Source organism: Lontra canadensis, unplaced genomic scaffold (genome assembly GCF_010015895.1).
Source record: "Lontra canadensis isolate GAN:19392208 unplaced genomic scaffold, GSC_riverotter_1.0 scaffold21, whole genome shotgun sequence".
NCBI lineage: Eukaryota > Metazoa > Chordata > Mammalia > Carnivora > Mustelidae > Lontra > Lontra canadensis.
Window position 1 is genome coordinate 6,037,470 of NW_022631015.1, and position 23,030 is coordinate 6,060,499.

At 44.0% G+C, this 23,030-nt stretch overlaps 1 protein-coding gene across 2 annotated transcripts in view; it reads right to left on the minus strand.

Annotated features, from left to right (window-relative positions):
* F13A1 (coagulation factor XIII A chain) overlaps nt 1-23,030 on the minus strand; it is a 162,188-nt gene that overhangs the window by 25,786 nt on the left and 113,372 nt on the right. For both annotated transcript variants that reach the window (XM_032861509.1, XM_032861510.1), the window contains exons 9-12: nt 18,658-18,761; nt 17,234-17,322; nt 8,636-8,789; nt 646-933 (exon numbers count right to left, since the gene is read on the minus strand). In XM_032861509.1, coding sequence (XP_032717400.1) covers nt 646-933; nt 8,636-8,789; nt 17,234-17,322; nt 18,658-18,761 — 635 coding nt within the window. The remainder of the gene's footprint in view (nt 1-645; nt 934-8,635; nt 8,790-17,233; nt 17,323-18,657; nt 18,762-23,030) is intronic.

Here is a 23,030-nt window from a genome sequence, read left to right on the forward strand (position 1 = left end):
CTAAAAGCCCCTCGGGATTTTGTTACAATGTAAATCCCGGGTCAACAGATCTGGGGTGGGGGCTGACAGTCTGCATTTCTAACCTGCCCCCCCCACCCCCACTCTGGTTGTCGGTGGGGATTCCGATGTTTCAGGTCCTTGGCCAACACCTGGAGTTGCAAGAAGTTACATTTAATTTTCATGACTCGGGGGGCTCTAGGCCTTGAAAATTTCAGTTTTCACATCTACGCATGAGAGGGGAAGCTGGAATCTGAGGTCCTCTGGCAGAAAGGGGTTCTCCTCTGGGGTTCATATTCCTGAGCTCTGAGGTAGAACTTCAACTTTGACAGGAAGTTATTATTATTTTTTTAAAGATTCACTTATTTATTAGAGAGAGAGAGGGAGAAAGAAGGAGAGAGTGGGGGAATGGGCAGAGGGAGAGAGAGAGAGAATCCTCAAGCAGACTCCTGCTGAGTGCAGAGCCAGAAGCAGGACTCAATCCCATGACCCTGAGATCATGATCTGAGCCTAAACCAAGAGTCAGACGCTTCACCGAATGAGCCACTCAGGCGCCCTGACAGGAAGTTATGAATGAGTGACAGCACCAAGCCGGACAGGGAGGCAGAGAACAAGTTCCCAGGAGAAGAGCCCCCCTCGTTAGCTTACGAGACAAGGGCTCCAGCGTCACTTCGAACGTCTCCTTCTTGAATTCCGTCTTGGAGACCCCCGTGTAGAAGACAATGTTGCCGGAGAGATAGGCTGAGAGGGTGTAACGGTTGGGGCTGTTGTTCTGGAAGGTGATGGTAAGCTTGAAGTCTCTTCCCAGCACAGCATTTTCCACTTCAAAATTCATGGTCACATCAGACCTGGGTTTGAGGATGCCGTCCGTGTTGATGGGCTTTTTAGCCCCATACATCAGGGCAGTTTCCAGGGCCAGTCTCTCCTCTTCTTGGCCTAGGAGAGACTCAGAGATCATGACGGGGGAAAAGAAATGCAATCCGTCCAAGAGAAATTATGAAACACTTGGCGCTCTGGGCACTGTGTGATCTACTCATCCGTTGGCCTCTGTAAGCCACTGACTGCCCTTCGAGACAGGTGTCATCATTATTCTGGGGCTACCAATTCTCCAAAATCAGGTTTTCGGGGAACTATGACCTGCCTGGGCTGCTGAGTGGCATCTCCAGGGCTTATCTGAAAGGGGGATGCTAAGGGGTTGCTCTCGGGGCTGTTTCTCCAGGGAAGCTACTTTGGGGTTCTGTGGGCAGAGTTGGCCCAGTCACACTCTTCTCAAATGGTAGCACCAGTTTGCTTCCCTCCCCAAATCCTAGCTAGAATTTGGGGATCTCTAAGCAAAGATTTTGGCCATAGTTGCATCTTGCTATTCCATATTGTGCTCTACGAGTTTTCTCCTATTCACAGATCTGATAAGACCTGTCTTCTTCGTTGTCTCTCTTTCCATGTGGGCCTGTCCCACTTGCTACTGCTGACCTGACCCCTGGGCAGCTGCTGTACTGCCGCTCTACTCCTTCCCCTATTGCCATTCCCCCCTGACAGAGTGCAGAGATCCTTTTTTTTTTTTTTTTTTGCATATAGTGCACAGCAGCACCATATACTCAGATCTGGCAAGTCATTAACAAGCCTTCCCTGCCAAAGGGCTCTAAGGTCAAGTTCCCTTAGGGAGCACTGGGTTATCTAGCTCCAGATAGATGTTCACTGTCTTGATTCCAGCCTATCAGACGTTCTGAGCCTGAGCCCTACAGTGAGGAATCTTAGTTAATATAAGGCTTCCCAAAACTCATCTGATGCAAAACACGGGTTTTTTTTGTTGTTGTTTGTTTGTTTTGTTTGTTTTTTGTTTTTTGAGGAACAGCTATTGGCATCTGGGGTACACTGAAGTTCTAATGCATTTGGAAATGTGTGTGCTTTTTTAAGGAAAATGTCTTCTGTGGGGTATCCAGGGTGATGGTGGAGGAGATGAAGGTAGGGACAGAAGGAGAAGGGGTGAGCTCTGGAAGAAACAAACAGTAGCTTTGGGCAGGTGTGGAAGCAAGAAATACTGGTACAGGTCAGACCTCAGGGCTTGCTCCTCCTGGCTCCGAGCTAGGCTGACGTTCCTTACAGAGCTCTGGACAAAATGCTCGCTTGAGGGGACAGAGAGAGTCTCTGTTCTTCTTACCACCTGAATACCTTTGGGTACATCTTGGTACATTGTGGAAGACACAGGAAAATTCTTTGACTTGTAAAAACTAGTCATGGGAATGGCTAGCAAAAAAAGAATCACCTGGAAATAAAAGCGCAAGCTTTTAAATTAATTAATTTTAAGATAATGCCTTCTACTTTACTTAGCAATGAACTGCAGGGCAGTTGAGGAAGTCAATTAACAGCAACAGCTATCACTGAGAGCTAACTCTGTGACAGGTATTGTGGTGAAGTGTATACTGGGCATTGTCTCCTTTAATCCTCAGAGAACTCTACAAGGAAGAGGCTATTATTACTATCCATGTCCTTGTTTGTAAAAAAACAAGGGGGGCTACTTACATCAGAAGGCTTTTAGGAGGTCTGGAGGCATGCATAAGAACTGGTACTTTGCAAAGACAGACAGTGCCAGTAGGTCTCGCAAAAAAACGTGAATGTGTGTATGTGTTAATTTCTCTGATTGTCAGGATTGCAAGAATGTGCTAGGAGCAATTGGTCTAGGACAAGCATTGGCTAGAGCACATGTTTATAGATCAATAGGAGGGAGACATTATCTCCCTGTAAAGGGAAGGAGGGGCTATGACAAGGAAAGCTCAGTGAAATATTTTAACAGAAAGCACCTGGCCAACAGCTCCTCTGGAGAGCTTTATTGACGATCGCTTTGGATGGGCACCAGATATGCATTTAGACAAAATGCAGGAGGGGAACACCAGCACCAGGGACCTACCTGGCAGAGAGGTGCCATCCCGGGGGAGAGAGGCCGAGCTGGCCCAGATTGGGGGAAGGGGCAGTGGAAGGCTTGTGGCAAGCCTTGAGACACTTTCTATGGCATCATAGAGGAGCCTCTGGTCTCCTCAAGGGATCAGCTTCCCGTGAGCAGGAGCTGCCTGCCAGTTGTTCCAGGAAGCACAGGCCCAGATAGGAGGCAGGAACATCAGGGTTTCCCCAGAGCTCTGCAGAATTCCCATCTCTCTGCAGCTGTGCTTTACGCTCTGACATCTTACATAATTCAGGGCCATGAATTTAGTGCTGTGGGAGAATGATCCAAAGCCAGATTGTATTTTCTGAGATTCCTCTGCAGCCTCCAGGAGCAAGGTCAAAAGCATCTTTCCATTAACCAAGATGTAATGAAAATGCTCTTTTATGTTTGATAAGCTTCTCATTGTTCAGATTTTTAGCTCAAATGTCACCTTCTCAGAGAGCACCCCCTTCCATCACCCTGTGTAATGTGTCCCCAAGCCTAGTCCTCTCATCTCTTCCTAACACGTTACCTGGTTTTTGTCCTTTTCCCAGCACTTGACACTGCATAACATTATTTTCCTCACTAGAACATATCTCCCTGTCCCCAGGACCTATGACCCAGACTGGCACAGAGGCTTTGAAGGATCAAGGTTTGGAAAAGACTTTGCTTTCATCCAGAGACAGAACTTTCATCTTTATAATGGATATGAAATAGTCTAGTTTTGGGGTATGTGATGTGCATTTAAATTCACCTGTGGAAGTGTCACCTGCATTAGCATTCATTTGACTGTTTGGTGCTGCTGGAGCCACTGTGATGTCCGGGCACTGTGTTAGGCTCAGATGAGAAGCACAAGCCTTCCCTCCCTTGTCTCAGGGACACGCGCAGAGGGATTGCTATGTGTATCCATCACAGATGCCAGGTCAGATGTTTGCATGTGGGGCAGGCAACAGGGGGAGGGACTCAACAGCCCCTAGGGGCAGGGAAGACTTCTCAGAGAGGTTTTTCTCCGAGGCATGAAGGCATGAAGAAAATGGCAGCCTGGCTCTCAGGAGGACCGTGAGTGAGCAGCTTTCCAGGCTGCTGCTTGGGGAGCCTGTGGGTGTGGTCAGGAGGAGGAGCTGGAGGGTCCCAAAAGGCAAACAACAGAGGCTTGGTGAGCTCTGATTGAAGGGCCCTGCAAGGCAACAGAGGAGATCAAGGGCTTTTAAGCAGTATCCTAACAGGCTGAAATTTATATTTTAAATATGTCACTTTGGCAGCAATGCACAGGTTAGACAGAGGGAAAGAGAGGATGTGGCGGGAAGGTAGCCTTGGGAAGTAACCCAAGGTAGCCAGGAGAAAAATACTCATATACTGACAATAGTAGGAGTATTGTAGTAAGAAAAGAATTACTAGCAGGAGCAGAAAGTAACTTTTTCGGACATTTATTTTGTATCAGGTACGATGCTAAGGGCTTTCCACACCTGATACCACTGAATTCTCAGAGTGCCCACGGTATAGAGAGAGAGGAGAGGAGATGAATTTGAACTATTTCAAAGGGGACATTTTCAGGGTTTGCTGCTTGACTGATTCTCGAGTTGGTAAACTTGGGGGGACTGTGGTTCTCTTCACTGGATCCAGTCTGGAGTAGGGGAAAGAGATCCAGGCAAGGGAGGGAGTGAGAAAAGGTGACATCCTAGAAGGGTCGGTTTCGGGTTTTTATAGGAGACTTAGGGGAATGTGAAACTGAACAGAGAAGCTGGGCCAGAGACACCAATGGTTGTGTGTGTGGAGGGGGTGATGAGTAGATATGTGACTCAGACACGGAGAAAGAACATAAAGTGGGTAGGAATGAAGCTTGAGGATTGAGCCTGGAATGAGTACCGTTCAGAGGTGAGGGGAAAAGAGGAGCTTAGAGTTGCAGAAAGGGTTAGTATAAAGAGTCAAGTAGGTTGGGATGGAACCCGGAGGAGTGGTGTCTTAGGAACAAAGAGGAGAGAGAATTTCAAGATTTGAGGGGTTGAGCAGGAGCATCAGAAGGTACGAGAAGGTACGAGGAGCTCAGGCAAGCTGAGATCTGCGAACATTTATTCCACATGGCAATCAGGTGGTGCTGGCAGTTTTGAGAAGAGGAGCTCCAAGGGGCGCCTGGGTGGCTCAGTCAGTTGAGTGTCTGCCTTTGGCTCAGGTCGTGATCCCGGAGTTCCAGGATGGAGCCCTGCTTCCGGCTCCCTGCTCAGCAGGGAGTCTGCTTCTCCCTCTGCCCTTCACCCCGCTCGTGCTCTCTCTCACTCTCTCTCTCAAATAATAAAAATAAACAAGACCTTCCAAAAAAGAAGAAGAAGAAGAAAAAGAAGAGGAAGAAGAGGAAGAAGAGGAAGAAGAAGAAGGAGAAGGAGAAGAAGGAGAAGAAGAAGGAGGAGGAGGAGGAGGAGGAGAAAGAGAAGAAGAAGAAGGGCTTCAGGGATCTGGGGCTGGGAGCAGAATGCAGGGGATGGTAGGTGAGAAAGGAAAGGAAAAGGCACATAATGGGCTGCTAAGGACAGGAAGCTCTTTCAAGATGCCTGGCCGTGGAGAATAGCGGGAAGAAAGAATGGGGCATGTTTGGTGGGGAATATATTGCTGAAAAAAGGTTGCCTATTTTTTTTTTTTAAACACAGGTGACACCAGATCCTGCTTAAATGCAAATGAGAAGGAGCTAATAGGGAAGGAGACATGGAAATACAAGTGACAGAGGGAGTGATTGATGGAACAAAGAGGAAATGGGATCCAGATACCATCATAAAAGAAGACAGATGGCCGCAGAAGTTTTAAGAATTCTGGTTTTCAAAATTTTATAGTTTCCTTATCTTACATATTTGAAAAAAAAGTGTAAAATTAATATTAAGCTTTAGTTCATCCACATGAAAAATGATCTTTTCACGATTTAGTTAATTAAAATAGTTAATCCCTGAATCTGGTAATAATTTCTTCTCTATGTTTTTATTCATCTCCACATTTTAGTGGCCACATTCAGCATTTATGATTAGAGAAATTATATGAGAGATTCAATAATGAGAATCAGAGTGACAAATGTGTGACCAAGGATGCCCGCAGCCTTTCCTAGGCGCCTGTGGCAATGTCTATGATCGCTCAGTCGGTCCCACCAGATTCAGGCGTGGTCTCTGAATCCTTCTGTAAAGTAGCTCCCCATTTGGTCATTCCTAAGGTCAGAATTTAAAATGCAGCTCCCATTCTTGATTAAGAGGCCAATTAACCTCTTGGGATCAAACTCTAGCCCAGAAGCCAGGTGGGGTGTCTCATAACTATCTATGCAGATTTAGGGATTCTTTTGCTTGGACTAGACCCCCATACTGTCTACCACCCTGAGCCTTGTCTTCTTGTCAAACTCTGGAAGCCTGTACCTCAGCTATCTTCCTCATCTGGAGTGGGCACATGTTACTTCTTTTTATTTATTTATTTATTTATTTTTTAATTTTTTTTACATGTTACTTCTTTTAATCTGGTGTCCAGCCCTGGTCTAGCTCCAACTCCTCTTCTGTTGGACTGGACTTTGGTCCTTTCTCTTTTGACATCTGACCCTGATTCGGTCTTCACTGTCACCTCCACGGATGACAGCTGATGACAATGGCACTCTGCTGTGTGGTTTAGAAGAGTCAACTGGTTGTCTGGATGGCTCCCTGTAGGGCCATGGCTTTTTCTCTACACTGTCTGTTCAAGACTTCTTCCACATCAGTTTATCCACAATCCCTGATGGGCTGCCTCTTCCTGAAGAAGTCTCCCCTCGTAGTGTTTGACCTGGCCAGTTAGTTCCTGTTTCTTCTTCTGTCTCAGTGAGCCCATCACTAATGTCCTTCAGGATCCCAAGTCTGATTTGGAAACTCCCTTCTCTGTGCCCTGTTCTGGGCACCTGCTGCACAGCATGGTGAGGGCTTGGTTCCTGATCATCTGTCCAGCTAGATGAGAAAACAGGTCTGTGTGTCTCATCCCTATACAACAGTGCTGGGAATATGGTGGGTGGTTAAGAGCAAGTTGTTGAATGGATGAATGAATAGATTATGGAATGTTGCAGCTAGTTTCTTTCTCTCTCTTTTTTTAAGATTTTATTTATTTATTTATTTTTTGTTAGAGAGAGATAGAGCATGCACAAGCAAGGGGAGTAGCAGGCAGAGAGAAACAGGCTCCCCACGAGCAGGAAGCCCGATGCGAAACTCTCCCAGGATCCTGGGATCATAACCTGAGTGGAAGTTAGTGCTTAACCGATTGAGCCACCCAGGTATCCCTCTTTCTCTTTTTCTATGGACTTTTATTTTTCCTTTTCAAACCTTTTTGCCCATAACTCTACAACAAGAGGACATTACTTGTTTGCTTTATTGTACTTATGGGTTTTTAAACTCTCATTTCAGGAAAAAGCCAAAAAGGAAAAAAAAAAAAAAACAACCCCACATTTGTATCTATGTTGTGCAATGGATGATAACCACTAGAAGAAAAGAATGAACCATTTCAGAAATACAGCAAAAATTCACTAGTTCAGGTGGCAAAAATCCTGAATTTCTAATACAATGCGTGAGAATTCTCAATTCAGCAAACTTTCTCTTTATAGTGCAAATTGCTTTTTTAAATAAGAGCTGAGAGACTATCTAAAATATTTAAAACAAATTCTGCCCTCCTTAGCACTTCAGGAATACTGATGAATATTTAGGTATATGCTAAATACTTGTCATTTCTCTCCATTCACTAAAATAAATGCCACTCCTAAGAACCTCCGCTGGTGAATCATTTGTAAAATATACTCCACATTCCCCATCAAGAAACCTAAACTCCTCTAACTCCTGTCCACTACCGACCTTGGGCAGCTTTGCCTCTAGCCACTGGCACTCTGAGCTTGATGTTTTTAGAACCCTAAACACACCGACTAACTCACACCTCCCAGATGCCTTTGGTCGTGTTCCCAGTGCCTGGAAGCGCCCATCTAGATTTCTTTAATTGTGACCTGTGATTTCTCTCACTCTGCTCTGCTTTTTCTGAATCTTCTGGCTGGACTGAGTGTCTTTCTTTTTTGCTCCCCAAACCCTCCACATGATGATCCTATCACTTTTCCAGGAACAGAAACTGAATCCTGCTCACCATGGGGATCCCTGGCACCAAATGTAATTCCAGACATTAGAGTAGGTGCCTGGTACTGACTGAAATGGCTTTGAACTCCAGAGCTCCCTTGGAAGCTCCCAATAAACACTATTAACATTAACGTTATTTTATGATTGAAATGCGACTTTGACCTAATGGACCTGAATTACTGAGACCACACTTCCTGTTGATATTGTATTATCTATCTCAAGGGGCTTCCATGATAATTCAACGGAACAATGCATGTAAAAATAGTTTGTTAAGTATTAAACAGCTGTGAACGGTTGTTTAAATTTCTATTATTGAACTAAAATCACATCAGTTGCACAGTGTTTTCTATTATTGGAAGTTAAGATTCTTCCATGTTTTTGTGGGCAAGAACTAGATTCTGTTAAAAAAGACATGACTTTAAAGAAGATTGTCTTCACAAGTGATGCAAAGGGGAATTCTGCTCAGAGCAAATCAAGAAAACTACAAGGAGAAATTGTGGGTGTGAGGTGTCTCCCTCATGAAAGTTTAGGGTATTTTCTCCAGAACACATTTCATAGTGACAGTAAGTAAGTATTAAACAAACTTGGGCAAAGAAATCTTCATTCAGGGGCATTAAGTTACCTTCTTGGAACTTGTAGGTATCAGTAATATCCTTTATGCCATCTCCTCCAATTTCTTTGGTCACGATCAATTTCCCAATGTGAGTGGTATCAACAGCTTCAACCACATGAGTGCCATCTTTCTTGGCTGTAACGTAAATGAGATCACTGTTGACCTAAAAACAGGAGAAGAGAGCGTTAGCTACCCTCTGAAGTCCTTGTCATCAAAATCTCTCCGTGGTGTACCGTCCGGGATCCCTAGAGTGGACATGTTCTTCTCTTAACAACATTGGATTCACAGGGCTGAATTTGTTTTAAAATGAACCTGAAGGACAAGCTAGCTTATTTTAGTCATCAGACATTATAAATGAAGAGTATTTGGATATTGATTGTTTAAACATCATTCACTCTTTCTCCCATTTTTCTTGTTGGTGAATTCTACCTCTTCAGAAAGGAGCCCAAACCATCACACCCGTTATTCACTTTCCCAGACTGCTCTTAATCTGGCCGTGGTTTTGTGACCTCCTTCTGGGAAGAAGAGGAAGTCTGCTGGGTGGCTTCTTGGAAGGATTCTTCTCTGTTATAAAATGAGAGGGTTTGCCCTTCCCTTCCTGCTTTTCAATGTTTTCACCTGAAGTGAGGTGATGCTTGGACCTTCTGTAGCCACCCTGGGACAGTGAAGAGAAATACTGCCAACAGTACAAAGATGGCCGTGTGGAGAGATAAGAGGCATGTGAGGACTTAACAATGCTGTACAATAAGTACCTGGGGTGGGGGGGATGCTGAAGATATTGCGAGAGAACCTGGGGCAGTGGAGTGGGGTGGGGCAGGGTGGGAGGGTGGTGAGGAAGTAACAGCCAAGTTGAAAGTTGGAAGATGCATGGGAGTCAGCGAACTAAAGAAACTCATGTTACTTGTTCTTACCAACCAACCCACAGAAGCTCACGAAAGAACACAAGGAAATTTGTGGAGGTCAGGGCCATGCCTATTTCCTTCATTGTGGGGAAGATGTCACAGGTGTATGCATATGTCCAAACCCATCAAGATATATCTATTAAATATGTACAATAGTTTACATTAATCATACCCTGTTAAAGCTAAAAGGAATAAAGAAAAAAAAATGGAAAGAGGAAGGTGGTGACAGGCAGAGGGATTGCCCCAGCCCCAGTTCTGAGAGGGTGGATCAGGGCCACTCTGGATTAGCTGCAAGAACCTTGGGTTCTGATCTTGAATGTGTACTTTTGGAAAACTACTTTATCCTCTCTGAACTTCAGTTCCTTCTTCTATAAAATGAAAATGGTTATACTTGTTCTGCCAATCTCATAGTAACACGTTAGTGAGACAGCACCGAGCGAGCTATGATCTATGTGAGCATGACTTGTAAACTTTAAAACTGAGTGAAAACGTAATGGTTTTTATTAGGTAAGGGGGAACTTGATAAAACCTGAACTTTCAAAGTTGAGGTTACAAAGAGCAACTTTTCTCTACTTTCTCACAAAACGTTCTGAATTTACATGGACTCTGACCTCTACTGAGGTGAAAGCAAGTAGCCGACATTTACTGAACAGCCACAAGGTTTCAGGGACACTTACAAATTATTTAATCTAAACCTCACAGCAATAACCACCTGTGAGGTATGTATTCTTATCCCTGTTTTAGAGATGAGTGTGCCAAGTGGGTTAAGAACGGTCAGCAAAGTGTTGGTGGTCCCATAGCTGTGAGCTGCTAGAGAAGGAAACCCTGGGCTAGCCCATAGCCTGTTCCCTGACCTTCACCCTGGGCTGGCCCATTCTCTGACCTGCACTGTGCATTGCCTCTCCCATACAACCCTACTGCACCACAAGGACTGCCATGAGGTGGGGAGATGGTTTCATGCTTGGGGTACAAGTGGTCCCATGCATGCGGCACAGATATTTGAAGGATGATAAATAGTGACCTCATTCTTCAGCAGAATAATCCTGGCTTTGTGGCACTAGCCATAGGATGTGCAAGACCAAAATATGAATTTAGGAATCAGGATAGGCCGTGATAGGGTAGACATCAGGGATATTTGTCATTTTGAGGGGGAAAAAAAAAAAAAAGTAAAGCTTCCCGAGGATTTTGGCTTTCCCTCTGGAGAAGGCCATGGGAGCACAAACAGCCTCCTCATTCACTTGCAAATTATAGCAACCGTGCTGATAAATATCCTCTTAATAAGCACCCTTACCGCAGTTTACAGTTTTCCAGGGAGATGAGGCTAAAATGAAAGTGGCTAAATCATCGTCTTCCCTTGAACATAGAGCTTAGGAAATTTACTTGGGCTAAAATCTCTGGCCAGCCCAGCAGCACAGTCCCTTGTGGAGACAGGCTAGGAGAAACCCACATATGAAATGGCTATTGCATTTGTACGTCATGGGGGTGTGGAGAGAAAGTATTCTTTCCGATCAACATTAGCAAACTTTCTTTTCAGTTTCAGCTGCCAGGGCAATGGTCTTCCAACCTGGCTGTGTATGAGCCACTGAGGGCTTAAAAGAGTAACGGTGCTAGGCCCCCAGCCAAAGCCAACTACATGTCAATGGCAGACAGTAAGTGCAGGTGATGCTGGAAAGAATATTGGATCTATATTGGATCTATACTCTGTGACTTTGGGCAAGACTCAATGTGTCTCAGCTTGGGTTTAATAATGCCATTCTTGCAGGGTGGAAAGCTAGTACTGCTGGAAAAAGCCCTATGTTGAAGGCTAACTTCTTTTGAAGAAAAGGAGTCTTAATGGCCATCTAGTCCTACCCCTATGCTTGAGGGGACTGTGGGCATGCAGAACCTGGGCATCCCAGCATGGAATCTGTGCCCACCACACCTTTGTCTCTTTGTCAGACATAGGAACTAAGCCTCTGCTCAGGTACTTACTGAGCTCCAGAGTCCCAGCAAAGGTGGACTGGGGTTGCAAGCTGAGGGTCCCCTCTCTACAGAGTTCAGCGTGTACCCCTGGAATGTAAGCTTATGTCTACTGCTGGCAGAAGGTATGCTCGTGACCACTAAGGATGAAAACCCTTTTTACAGGATGCAGCAAGATTTGTTTTGCTCCTTTGTTCCCAAGTATAGATAGCTACAAAAATAGGCTGTGGAGAGAAAGTGGTGCTCCTCTGAGAGTGCATGGAGGCAGTGGGTCCATGAACCTGGTCCATGAGCCTTCTGGCACAACTGCCATCCTTCTACTCTGTGCTTGCCATTCCTTCAGCCTGTAGATGCTGGCTATGAGGTCAGACCCCTGTGTGTGTTCCCTGCTGCTTTGTCCCTGTGCCTTGCCTCCCACCAGGATTGCCAACTCTGAGGGCACCATTGGGATCCTATCCTAATCTCTGAGATTCTGTTCTTAGCAGGGTCCTCTGCATCTGCTTTTGTTTGCTTGCTTGCTTCATTCAGCCATCCACCCATCATTCATTCATTCAACAAGTACATATCTATGACTACTTTGTGCCAGAACTTGCTTTCAGTGATGACAATACTTTACAGAGATTATGTTCTAGAAAGGAGAGAAATAATAACACTAAGGCAGGGTAGAAAGATAAAAGCAACGGGTCAGGAAGTGAGATTTTAGGTGGGGGTGGGATAGCGTGAGTTAAGGCCTCTTTGAGGAGATGACCTGAGCAGAGACTTGGATGCAAGGAGGGGTCAGGAGTACAAAGTGTGGTGGAGGGTAGGGGAGAGCTTTTCCAGAAAAAGGAACAGTATATATAAGGGCTCAGAAACAAGAGTATGTCTACATGTTGCCAGAAGGGCAAGGTCAGTATGACTGGCGGGAAATGAGCAAGGGAGGAGATGGAAAGAAAGCCAGGGGCCAGATCACATAGAATCTTGTAAAGACTTGTGATCAGTGTTATTTTAAGGGTGGTGGAAATCCACTAGAAAGTTGGGGGCAAGAGAATAATATGTTTTATTTACATTTTTAAAGGATAATTCTGGCTAGTTTGTGGAGAACAGATAGGAAAAGCCTCAGAGAAGAGAAGGGAGGTGGGCTAGGAATCAAGTTCATAGAGCTCAGAGTTGTACAGAGTTCAAAGGAGAATAATCAGCATCGCAGACTTGGTTGGATGCGTGTTATTTTTAGAAGGCATTTCTTTTTTTTTAAATTAACATATAATGTATTATTTGTTTCAGGGGTACAGGTCTGTGATTCATCAGTCTCACCATAGCATACATGGTCCCCAAAGTCCATCATCCAACCACCCCATCCCTCACACCCCCTCCACTCCAGCAACCCTCAGTTTGTTTCCTGAGATTTAGAGTCCTTTATGGTTTGTCTTCCTTCCTGGTTTCATCTTGTTTCATTTTTCCCTCCCTTCCCCTATGATCCTCTACCTTGTTTCTCAAATTCCTCATATCAGTGAGATCATATGATAATTCTCTTTCTCTGATTGACTTATTCTGCTTAGCATAATACCCTCTAGTTCTATCCACGTTGTTGCAAAGGGCAATATTTGGGGTTTTTTGATGACTGCATAGTATTCCATTATATACATATATCCTAGATCTTCTTTATCCATTCATCTGTTGATGGACATCTAGGTTCTTTCCATAGTTCAGCTATTATGGACATTGTTGCTATGAACATTGGGGTGCACGTGCCCCTTCAGATCACTACATTTGTATCTTTGGTGTAAATACCAGGAGTGCAATTCTGGGTCATAGGGTAGCTCTATTATCAACTTTTTGAGGAACCTCCATGCTGTTTTCCAGAGTGGCTGCACCAGCTTGCATTCCCACCAACAGTGTAGGAGGTATATACCCTTAGAAGGTATTTCTGGCAAGATGCATGAAGAAGATTAAGAAGAGAAGCCAAACTGATTCTAAAATCATATACATTATTTGAATAAATGGATGAACTATTTTAGATCAGAATAGGAGCCTCCCAAATGGGCTAACAAGTGGTAGCAAAATAACCTTGAATTGAGAAGGAAGCATCTATACCATTGGTATCCACAGTACCTCTGGCCCAGATCAAGGGAAATTGCTATGTAGCTTCTGAGCAATGGAGCAGTTACTGTGGCCTGGGGGATCAGTCATCCTTGCTGCAGAAATCATCTCAGGAACAGGGAGGGAAGGAGGAGTGGGCATGTGCTCGAGTGTGCATGTATGTGCAGTTTTGGGGTGGGCTGGTACGAAGAGGAGGACAGAGCCAATGAGAGGAAGCTAAAATCAAGTGAACACGGGAACTCATGAGATGACTCCACAGCTTAGCACTGTTCTGCTCTCTCCTCTCCCCCTTTAGAAGCCAACGGCCACCATTAGTTGGGGAAAGAAAAGGCAGATGGGCTTCCAGAAGGAGGTCCTCTCCATGGCACTGAGGGCATGAGAAAGGAGGAATTAGAGAAATAAGCGTCAAGCCCTGGAAACAATCTAAAAATGTGAAGAATGCATTTTTAAAAGAGAGGAGGAGAGGAAATGGGGCAGAGATAGGATGCTTCCCATGTACCTGCCTCTTTTTTTTTTAATTTTTAATTTTTTAATATGAGTCTAGTGGATACACAATGTTACATAAGTTTCAGGTGTACAACATAGTGATTCAACTTCTCTATGCTGTGCTCACGGCAAGTGTAGCTACCATCTGTCACCGCACAACACGATTACAACATCATTGACTATATTCCCTATGCTGTGCCTTTCATCCCCGTGGCTTATTCTATAACTGGAAGCCTACATCCTCTGCTCCCCTTCACTTCTTATTTTGGATTTTGCTTTCACTAAAGGATATCATGGCTCTGAGATGATCAAAAAACGTCAGTGAACATGATGTTTAATCCAGCCCGGAAGTGAGTAAGGGATGACCAGTGAGAGGCAAGAAAAGGCACACTGGGCTGCCTGCCTGGGGTGTGACAGGCAGGCTTACGCAGCCAGAGTATGGAGCAGGAAAGGGAGGATGCCATCTGAACCTGAGTCATGGACATTCTCATTAAAGTTAAATACGACGCCCCCCATGTGGTCCTACTTTGGGCACCCTTGAGAAAAGATTCCTCATACACTTTCAACAGCTTGAGCATCTCTTATAAATGGCTCAGCCCCAGGGCTCAGTCCGTGCCAAAGCAGCAAATCGTACGCTCTGTCAGACAAGGCTGCAGTGGCTGAGAGAGGAGTAATTATAATCTGCGAATCCTGATGACATGCATAACACCCCGATCTATATTTAATAATAGCAAAAAGCGTTTGCATTAACAGCTATTAGGCAATTCACTCTTGGAAGGCGGTTGCTCCCTCTTTCTCTGCAGCAACAAAGCATAATAAAAATATAAGAAACGTGGCTCTGTGAATATTAGAGTGATTTCCCATTAAGAGGTTCTCCTAGCATCATAAACTATCAGCTGGCAGCTGGGGAGGTTGGATAAATCTCCAAATCCCGAAGTGAAATCGAGGGGGATGAAATTCGAAATACAGTCTGCCTGTTTTCCCCAGGCTTCTAGCAACTGCAATGGAAGTCTCCATGTAAGAAATACTGTCCCCCCTGGGGGGAGGGGTCTTGGGGGGTGGGGTTATTATGGACATTGGGGAGGATATGTGCTATGGTGAGTGCTGTGAAGTGTGTAAACCTGGCGATTCACAGACCTGTACCCCTAGGGAAAAAATATATTATATGTTTATAAAAAATAAAATTAAAAAAAGAAAAAAAAAAGAAATACTGTCCCCTTTGTGTATTCAAATTCCTGATCTTGCTGTCTGAATATTCGCGGTAATTTTACTTCCTAAACATTTCCGGATGCTCCCTCCTCCTTCCCGCCTCTTGCCATTTGGGGAGCTCAGGCCCTGCCCTCTCGGGTGGGTGTGGGGCAAGCACAGGCTTCCCCCTGACCTCCCCACTGGGGCCACCTCTTTCAAGTCCCAGCTCCACTGGACTCAAGTTACTTCTGCCCGCATCTTCTATACCCCGGATATGCCACCTTCCGTGAGCCTGCACAACTTGTCATTTCCCTCACACACCATTCAGAGGCTCAGACTGTCCCCTCTGCCTCAGTTTCTTTCCTTCCTCCGGCTTCTTTCTTACCCACTTGGACTGAATAACTCCAAACTCTCCCTCGAGACACAGCTGAGGCACTAATCCCTTCAAGGAGCCTCCCTGTCCCTCTCTCCATGTGCTCCCACAGTGCTCCTGTCCTGTGGCTCTCACACAGGTGTCCTTATCGTCCGTCCTCATGTCATCCTCCCTGCCTGTTGGTGTCTTATAGCCTTTACTGTCCCACTCAGTTCCTGACCCGGGTTCCTCAATTAACAAATCTGTATGTATTAAATGCAGATCATTCTTCACCTACACGGCTCATCTGACAACTAGCTCCACAGAACCTCATGTACTACTGTTATTTAACCTTTAGTGTGCTATGTATTGCCACCTCCCACCAAGAATCTAATTTTTTTTTAAAGATTTTTTTATATATTTGAGAGTGAGAGCACCAGGGGGAGGAGCAGAGGCGGAGAGAATCTCAAGCAGATTCCCGTTGAACGCAGAGCCTGTCCAGGGGCTCCACCATCCAAAACCAAGAGTCAGAGGTTTAATGGACCGGGCCATCCAGGCGGCCCAAGAATCTAGTTTCGTAAGGGCATAGGATTCTGAGTTCCCTACAGGAGAGTGTCCACCACATATTTATAATAGGGATTTATCTGTCCCAGTGTAGTAGTAGAGTGTGGCGGTTACTGACATGAGTTTCATTCAGTCCCTGCCTGGCTTTAGATCTTAGCATGACTGTTTATTTAGTTCAATGAGTGTGGACAGGTTATTAACCACTCTGCCTCAATTTTCCTTTCTGTAAAAAGGGAAGAATCATAATACCAATTTTGAAGGGTGGCTAAGAGTCTCAAACAGTAGGCATAGTGATTACACAGTAACTATTCTGTATACAACTGACATTACTTCAGTGTGTTTATTGGTGAAATTGTACTCTGGGTAAAACTTGCCTCTTAGCCTCTGACATATTTCTCTGCTCTTCACCGCCTGCCCTCAGCCTTCCAGCCTCCCAGCCTTCTTCTTTACCAATACCCTTTATATTTAATTTGATTTTTAGAGATGTCCTTGGTGTATTCTCTTCCTCATCTACAATCAACCCATGAAGTATGCTGCCTTCTAGCTGTCATTCCCTCCCTTCCCTAGTTCAGCAGCTCTGCTTTCCCTCCCCAGTGATGGATGGCGTGGAGTGGCAGGAACTGGGCTGCAGTTCCCAGACTAAGACCCTCATTGGGGTGTGTCTGGATTTTGTTTTTATGTGAACTGCTATGTTAGTGTTGGAGTAAACTAATATTCTCTAGAAATTTCAATTCATGGACCGTCTCCACCAATTTTTAGTTGAGGGATTCATTTAGCCACTTAATTTCTCAGGAGCAGTTGGTATCTATTTCATGGGTGCGAAGAACTCAGCTAAGGTTAGTAACACAATTGCTTTTCAAGGAGAAAATCTCAAAACATCAAGGAGAGAAAAATGTTAAGTAAGAATTACATTTAGAATTAAGAGCCTTGAGGTTGGAATGATGTTTAGTCGACTTTGTAGACATGAAACACATGCCACGGACTTGGGAAATTTAGAAGTCACAACCTGATGTCTTATTTTTCAAGTGTTTAGAGGTTGGGGAAGAAAGTGGTGCTTCTCTCCAGCTTACTACTTACCTCTGCGAAAACAAAGGGTGCATCAAACTGGAAGCAAATATGGCCATGCTTAATGGCTTGAACAGAGGCTGGGCCACACCTATACATCCCTGCATCACACAAAGGAAGGGAAATGTGAGTTTGTCATCTCCAGTTCTGTCCAGATACAGATACAGGCTCTGTAGAGGCAAGTGTTCCCAACTTCAACATTGATATAGCCCCAATGCTTCCCATGGCCAGAGACGGCCAATGACCAATGTGTGTCATCAAGAGGGCTTCATTGAAAATGCCTCCTCAAACCAAAATACAGGGCATGACGATGTCTGTGTCTGGTCTCCCACCTGGAACACATAACTTTAGACGCTTGTGCTGATGCTGAGCAGTTTGCTTACAGAGGACTGATCCATTTCCCACAGGTAATGGAATGCTGGAGATGATAATGTGTCCCCAGTGATTGTGTTAATTGTTTGTTTTGATTTTTGTGTTTTGTTTTTGGACATTATGGATGGATGTCAAGTGTTAAATTGGGGAATCTGGACATCGATCAATGCCCAACATGCATTAAGCAAGTCAGTAGGCACATGATTACTTTTATAAAGTTCTTTACATTTTAACCAGCTATCTTTGGTTAATAAGAGATTAACTGCCATTCGTCATCTCTGACGTCTCCTCATGATACATAATTGAGAACAGAGAAAGTGTTGAACATTCTCCCTCAAAATCCAGCATAAATAAATCATGAGTCCCTTATGAATAAGTTATGAATATCTATGGATATATGCGTATATATACACACACGTCAATATCTCATATCAACACCTGAGGAAGTAAACATAATGTCCCCAGGCCACTGATTTTTATCATCCTATTAAAGAGAAATGGAGGCCTGTGATGTGATTTTATAAAAATCTGGGGGAGGTCATAGCTGCCACTCATTGCTTAGCATAGACTGCAAGTTAGGTGATAAATACCCACATACTTAGGTTTTGGAAGAAATCACACAACATAAAAAGAAATCAGGTTCTGGAAAAACAACTAGATCTGTAACTATATTTTGAGTTCTTTATTTTCTCTACTGTCTTATAGCTTATCACTGTGCATCACAGAGGGCCAAGGTATATTTTAGAGCCTAGTAAAAGTGCCTACATGGACATTTTTCTCTTGTCTTCAAAACTGCTTATCAAAGCAAGAGTAGATGAATTATATATGTTAAGTTTTATGAGCTTTTTTTTTTTTTTTTACCAGTTATAGAATAATCAGGGGAAAGCCGACCATTGAGATGAAATTAAACTGATTGACAGGCTGTTAATACTGTACATGGGCCCAGGAAGCATGCTTTTGATGTTGGTTCCCAGTGGGAGTGTTGCCCACACATCAAATGCAACCCTAAGAGCAAAAGAAAGATCGCCGTGAAACGAGTTCCCGGAGGGAGGATGCAATTTTACCATCGCTGTTTTCTTGCGGGGTGCTGTCCACAGCTTGCCACCCTCCAAATCCAACGGGAAGATCGGGTCTTGTCATCCAGGCTTCATTCCAGCAGTGGTAGTTCCTGAGAAAACACCACCCCAAGAAGATTAAACTTCCCGTTCCAGTCAACGCCCCAAGAAATCAAAAGGTGTCCAGAATTCCTGTGAGTACACTACCTACAAGTTGCTGGAATGGAAGAAAAAAAAACTAAATTGAAGTCTCGCCAGAGATGTCCTGGACTTGAGTTTGCTGGACAGATGCATTCTCATTGGCACCCTTGAGGGGGCATCAGGTAGCTGGATTTCTCTTCCCTGCTAATATCAGTTTCAAGGCCACCCAGTACACGAAACAGTTTTGGTCTTAACCATCCTTTGCTGCCTAATGAAACAGAGCATACTATGTGCTAAAAGGGTAGAAAAGAAAAGTTAATACTATGTGCTAAAAGGATAGAAAAGAAAAGTTAATTGAAACCGAAATACATATATCTTTGCATTTCTTTTGTATTTATGTTTATATTTATGCATACTAGATTTATAAGAAGCAGATCTCTTGTAACAATTAAGCAATAAAATGCTTGTGTTTATGGGCTTAGGCTGTTGCCATAGAAACTATAATGTTAACTCCTGACTATAATTGTCTCTAATTTGGGCAAATTTCCATTTGGTGTCCAAGAAGAAAAGGGTGTCAGGGTGAGTGTCTCTTTACCCTTTATCAAAGGTAGGCAACCCACAAGCCAAAACTTTACAGAACTTTGCATATGACCCTTGAGGCAAGAGCATGGAATAAAATGTCATCATGAATTGTATTATGATGTCCTTGGAAAGACCTGAAATTATATGACAGTACAGAAACCAATGAAAGCACATTAAGCCGTCTGTGCTATAGAAAATATTCATCTAGTAATAACGATTTAACAGTGGGGAGAAGTAGTTACAGCAGTCTTTGTCTATAGCATGGATGAATTTCAGTTCCCGCTACCATTCATCCTTTACTTAAGTGTCCTTCAATGTCAGGAATTTGTACATGTTCCCATCTCTGAGTTTGGCTCCTCTTTGATTGGCTCAATTTGGAGGTACTAATTTCACTGTGTACCCTTTATGTACCAGGCTAGGTGCTGGGGATGCGAGACTGACCGACACGTAGGTTCTTGCCCACAGAGACCCTCGTGATCTAGGAGGAATGATGAAAAGGTAAACCAATCCTTACAACATTTCATAGCTTTGCTGTGAGGCGTAAGCAAGATAATGGGTATAAAGCACTTAGAATAGGACCTGGCATGTGATAAGTGCTCAAAAATAGTTAAGTCTCAGACTTTTAAAAATAATTTATAGATGTGATGCACTGGAAATTCATTTGGGGTACAGCGGGGTCTCCATAGGGGAAACCCTTAGGGTATGAAGAAAAGTTTCACAGCAAAAGTGATATTTGAGCTAAGTCCTGGGGAATGTGGGAGTTTGGAAAGTCAACAAGAGAAGCAAAAACAAAATTGTAGAGGCATGAAATAGCCCACATGGTGTGTTTGGGGGATGGCACGCTGTTCGTCGTGGTGTGAGGGCAGCATGCTTGCATATTTGTGTGCATGGGGGAGAGGGGTGGCTGGTAAGGGTGGGCAGGGAATCACAAAACTAACAAAAATGCACAGCACTTACTGTGTGCCAGGCACTGTTCTAAAACTTTTATGTATATTAGCACACCTGACGTTCTGGTACCCTATTAGAAAGATACTACTATTATTATCTCCAGTTTGCAGGGGAAGCCCAGAGAGGTTAAGAATCTTGCTTGAGGTCACAGAGTTGGTTAGTGACAGAGCTCCAGGGCTCAAGCTCTTAAACAATGAACTGTGCTATAAAGGAGGATGAAACTGTGAAATCCTTTTATCCCAGATCAAATGATTAGACTCCATTCTTGGGCAAGTTAGATTTGCAAATCTGTCTTTGTGGAAGATGGGTGGGGAGGCAGGATGGGCCTTGGAGCTGAGGTGACTTCCACTCCCGTGGGGATGACTGGGAGCCATCAGCGGGTACAGGCATGTGGAGATGAGAGAGCTGGGTGAGTGGAGGAAGACTTTCATGTTTCCAGGGAATATGATGGTTCCATTGACCAAGACTGAATGAAGGAGGAAGGAAGTACAGTTTGGGTTGGGTGGTGTGTGTGTTGGGTGGCTGACAAGTTCAATTTTGGATGTGATGTACTTGAGAGCCAGTGAGAAACCCAGGAGACAAAACCCTAGAGCCATTTTTACATATCTGTGAGACCCTCAGGGTTGAACCAGTTGCTGGGCGTCTTCACTGACGGTGGAGGAGAATGGGGGGCAGAGCTAAACGAGGAGAGCATGGAAATGGAGGGATGCAGTGTAGTTTCTCTCCTCAGAGTGATCTAGGTTGTGAAGGGAAAAAGAGAAGATAGGACCATGGCTAGAAGGTAATGCAACACAGGCAAGAGTGTTTTGATTATTTTCACATTAGGAGATATTATCACGCTTATGGAGGAAGAACCAGGGCAGGGAGTGGGAATAGAGAATAGAGAGATGGAGTAAGAGGACATTCAACTCCCAAGAATGCAGCAGGATGAGGTTGACTGCTAAACCTTGCCGGGTGTGGGGATCGAGGCATTGTTCCCAGGGACAGGGAGGTGTGGGTGTAGATCAGGGTCAAGGTATGGACGTGTTGGACAGGAGCCTGAGGTTGGTTCCCACTTGAGAGCCTGTATCTTTCCTCTGAAGCTGGAAAGAAGGTCACTGGGAATTTAAACATGACTGTTAGCCTCCCTCCAGAACACTGAAAGTTGCATCATTAGGCAGAGAGATCCAGGAAAACAGCAAGGAAACATTTGCAATCCAAATGGATGTAGTCCTGCTTCCTACACAATCCGTGTAGGCAACCTGTGTTTAGCAAACCTGGCTCTAGCTATGATTTCACTGTTACACCACCACCCTAGATTAATAGGTGCCAGAACCTCCTTATTTAAATCCAAATATCCTGGGCAAGGTTAGCCTCGAACAAGATAAACAAGCTTTGCATTTCAGATCTCAGATAGAGAACCCAAGTTGAGGTTGGGCCTTAGTCAACGGGTAGAAAGCCAATGGCTGGGCTCCCAGGCTCGTCGTGAACAGAGTGGGAGGATGTTACCTCCAAAGCCACAGATTTTTTTTTTTTTTTTTTTTCCAAATCATGCTGTTCTCTATGCTCAAGAATGGCCAGAGAAAATGTGTCCTGGGCCACTCATGCCATGAGGGTTCCCTTTTGGCTGGATGTTAAGTATTTCTGGGTACACACGTTTGTTTTTCATTTTAAGGTCACCCATGAAAGGGGCTAATATTTACAGACATTTCTGAATTCCATTTGCAACAAGGTTGTCTGTAGGTTGGGGAATATATATGTTTCCTGAAAGGTTATTTTAAAGTTCCTTTATCTAGATCTGTCATAGTCTTTCTGTTTTCATCTTGTAATTTTATTATGCATTTGTTGAGGGATTGATTCACTTCTGGGACTCTGTCTTGTTCACCACACATTCCCAGCCCTAGAGCTAGGCCTTAGAAAGTGCTCAGAAAGTATCGCTTGATCGAAAGGCAAGGACAACTCCTAGCAAGCGTAGGACATCTCCAAGACAGGTGTAATTAAAATTTCATTTGCTTATTTGTTAAGATTCATTTTCTCAGAGCCCTCATTTGAAACTTGACTTCCCACTTCCCACTATATGATCAAAATGTATGGTGTCCCTTTAAAGGTAAAAGAAAAGTTAGAAACCTTCAAGATGATCTAGTTTTCTTATTGCCACTTTCTAAAGAAGCAGTGTAGAAATTAAAATAAAGCCCCATTTCATTGAGAGTTATTTAATCAAGTTGAAAATAACTTTTTTGAGGGAGAATAACGATGGAATGACAAGTGAAGAACACCACTTTGCTTTATGTTACTTTTTGCAGGTTTCCTGCAGTGACAGCTAGTGATTTCTAGAACTCCTTTCAAGGATGCTAATAACTCAGCAGAACTGGTACAAAGGACCAGGAGAATCTTCACCAAAGGCGGAGCTTTTCTAGAAAAACAGCATCATGCATTGCTGAGGGACCTTCGGAGAACGTCACTGTGTTGGTTTGGTTTATCCTTTGATTAACCCCTTTCCTTGGAATTTATGTGTAGCAAATAATCACACAGATGCAAAGACAAGTACTTCAGAATGTTCATCCTTGCATAATTTGGAAGAAGGAAAAATCAGAAATAGTCTCTCTAATACATAACTGTTTTGAAATACAAAACAGAATATTATTCAATCATAAAAGTGCAAATCTACATAGATTAGGCAGGAAAGATACTTATGGAATATTAAGTTTTAAAAATCATAGAACACATATTGT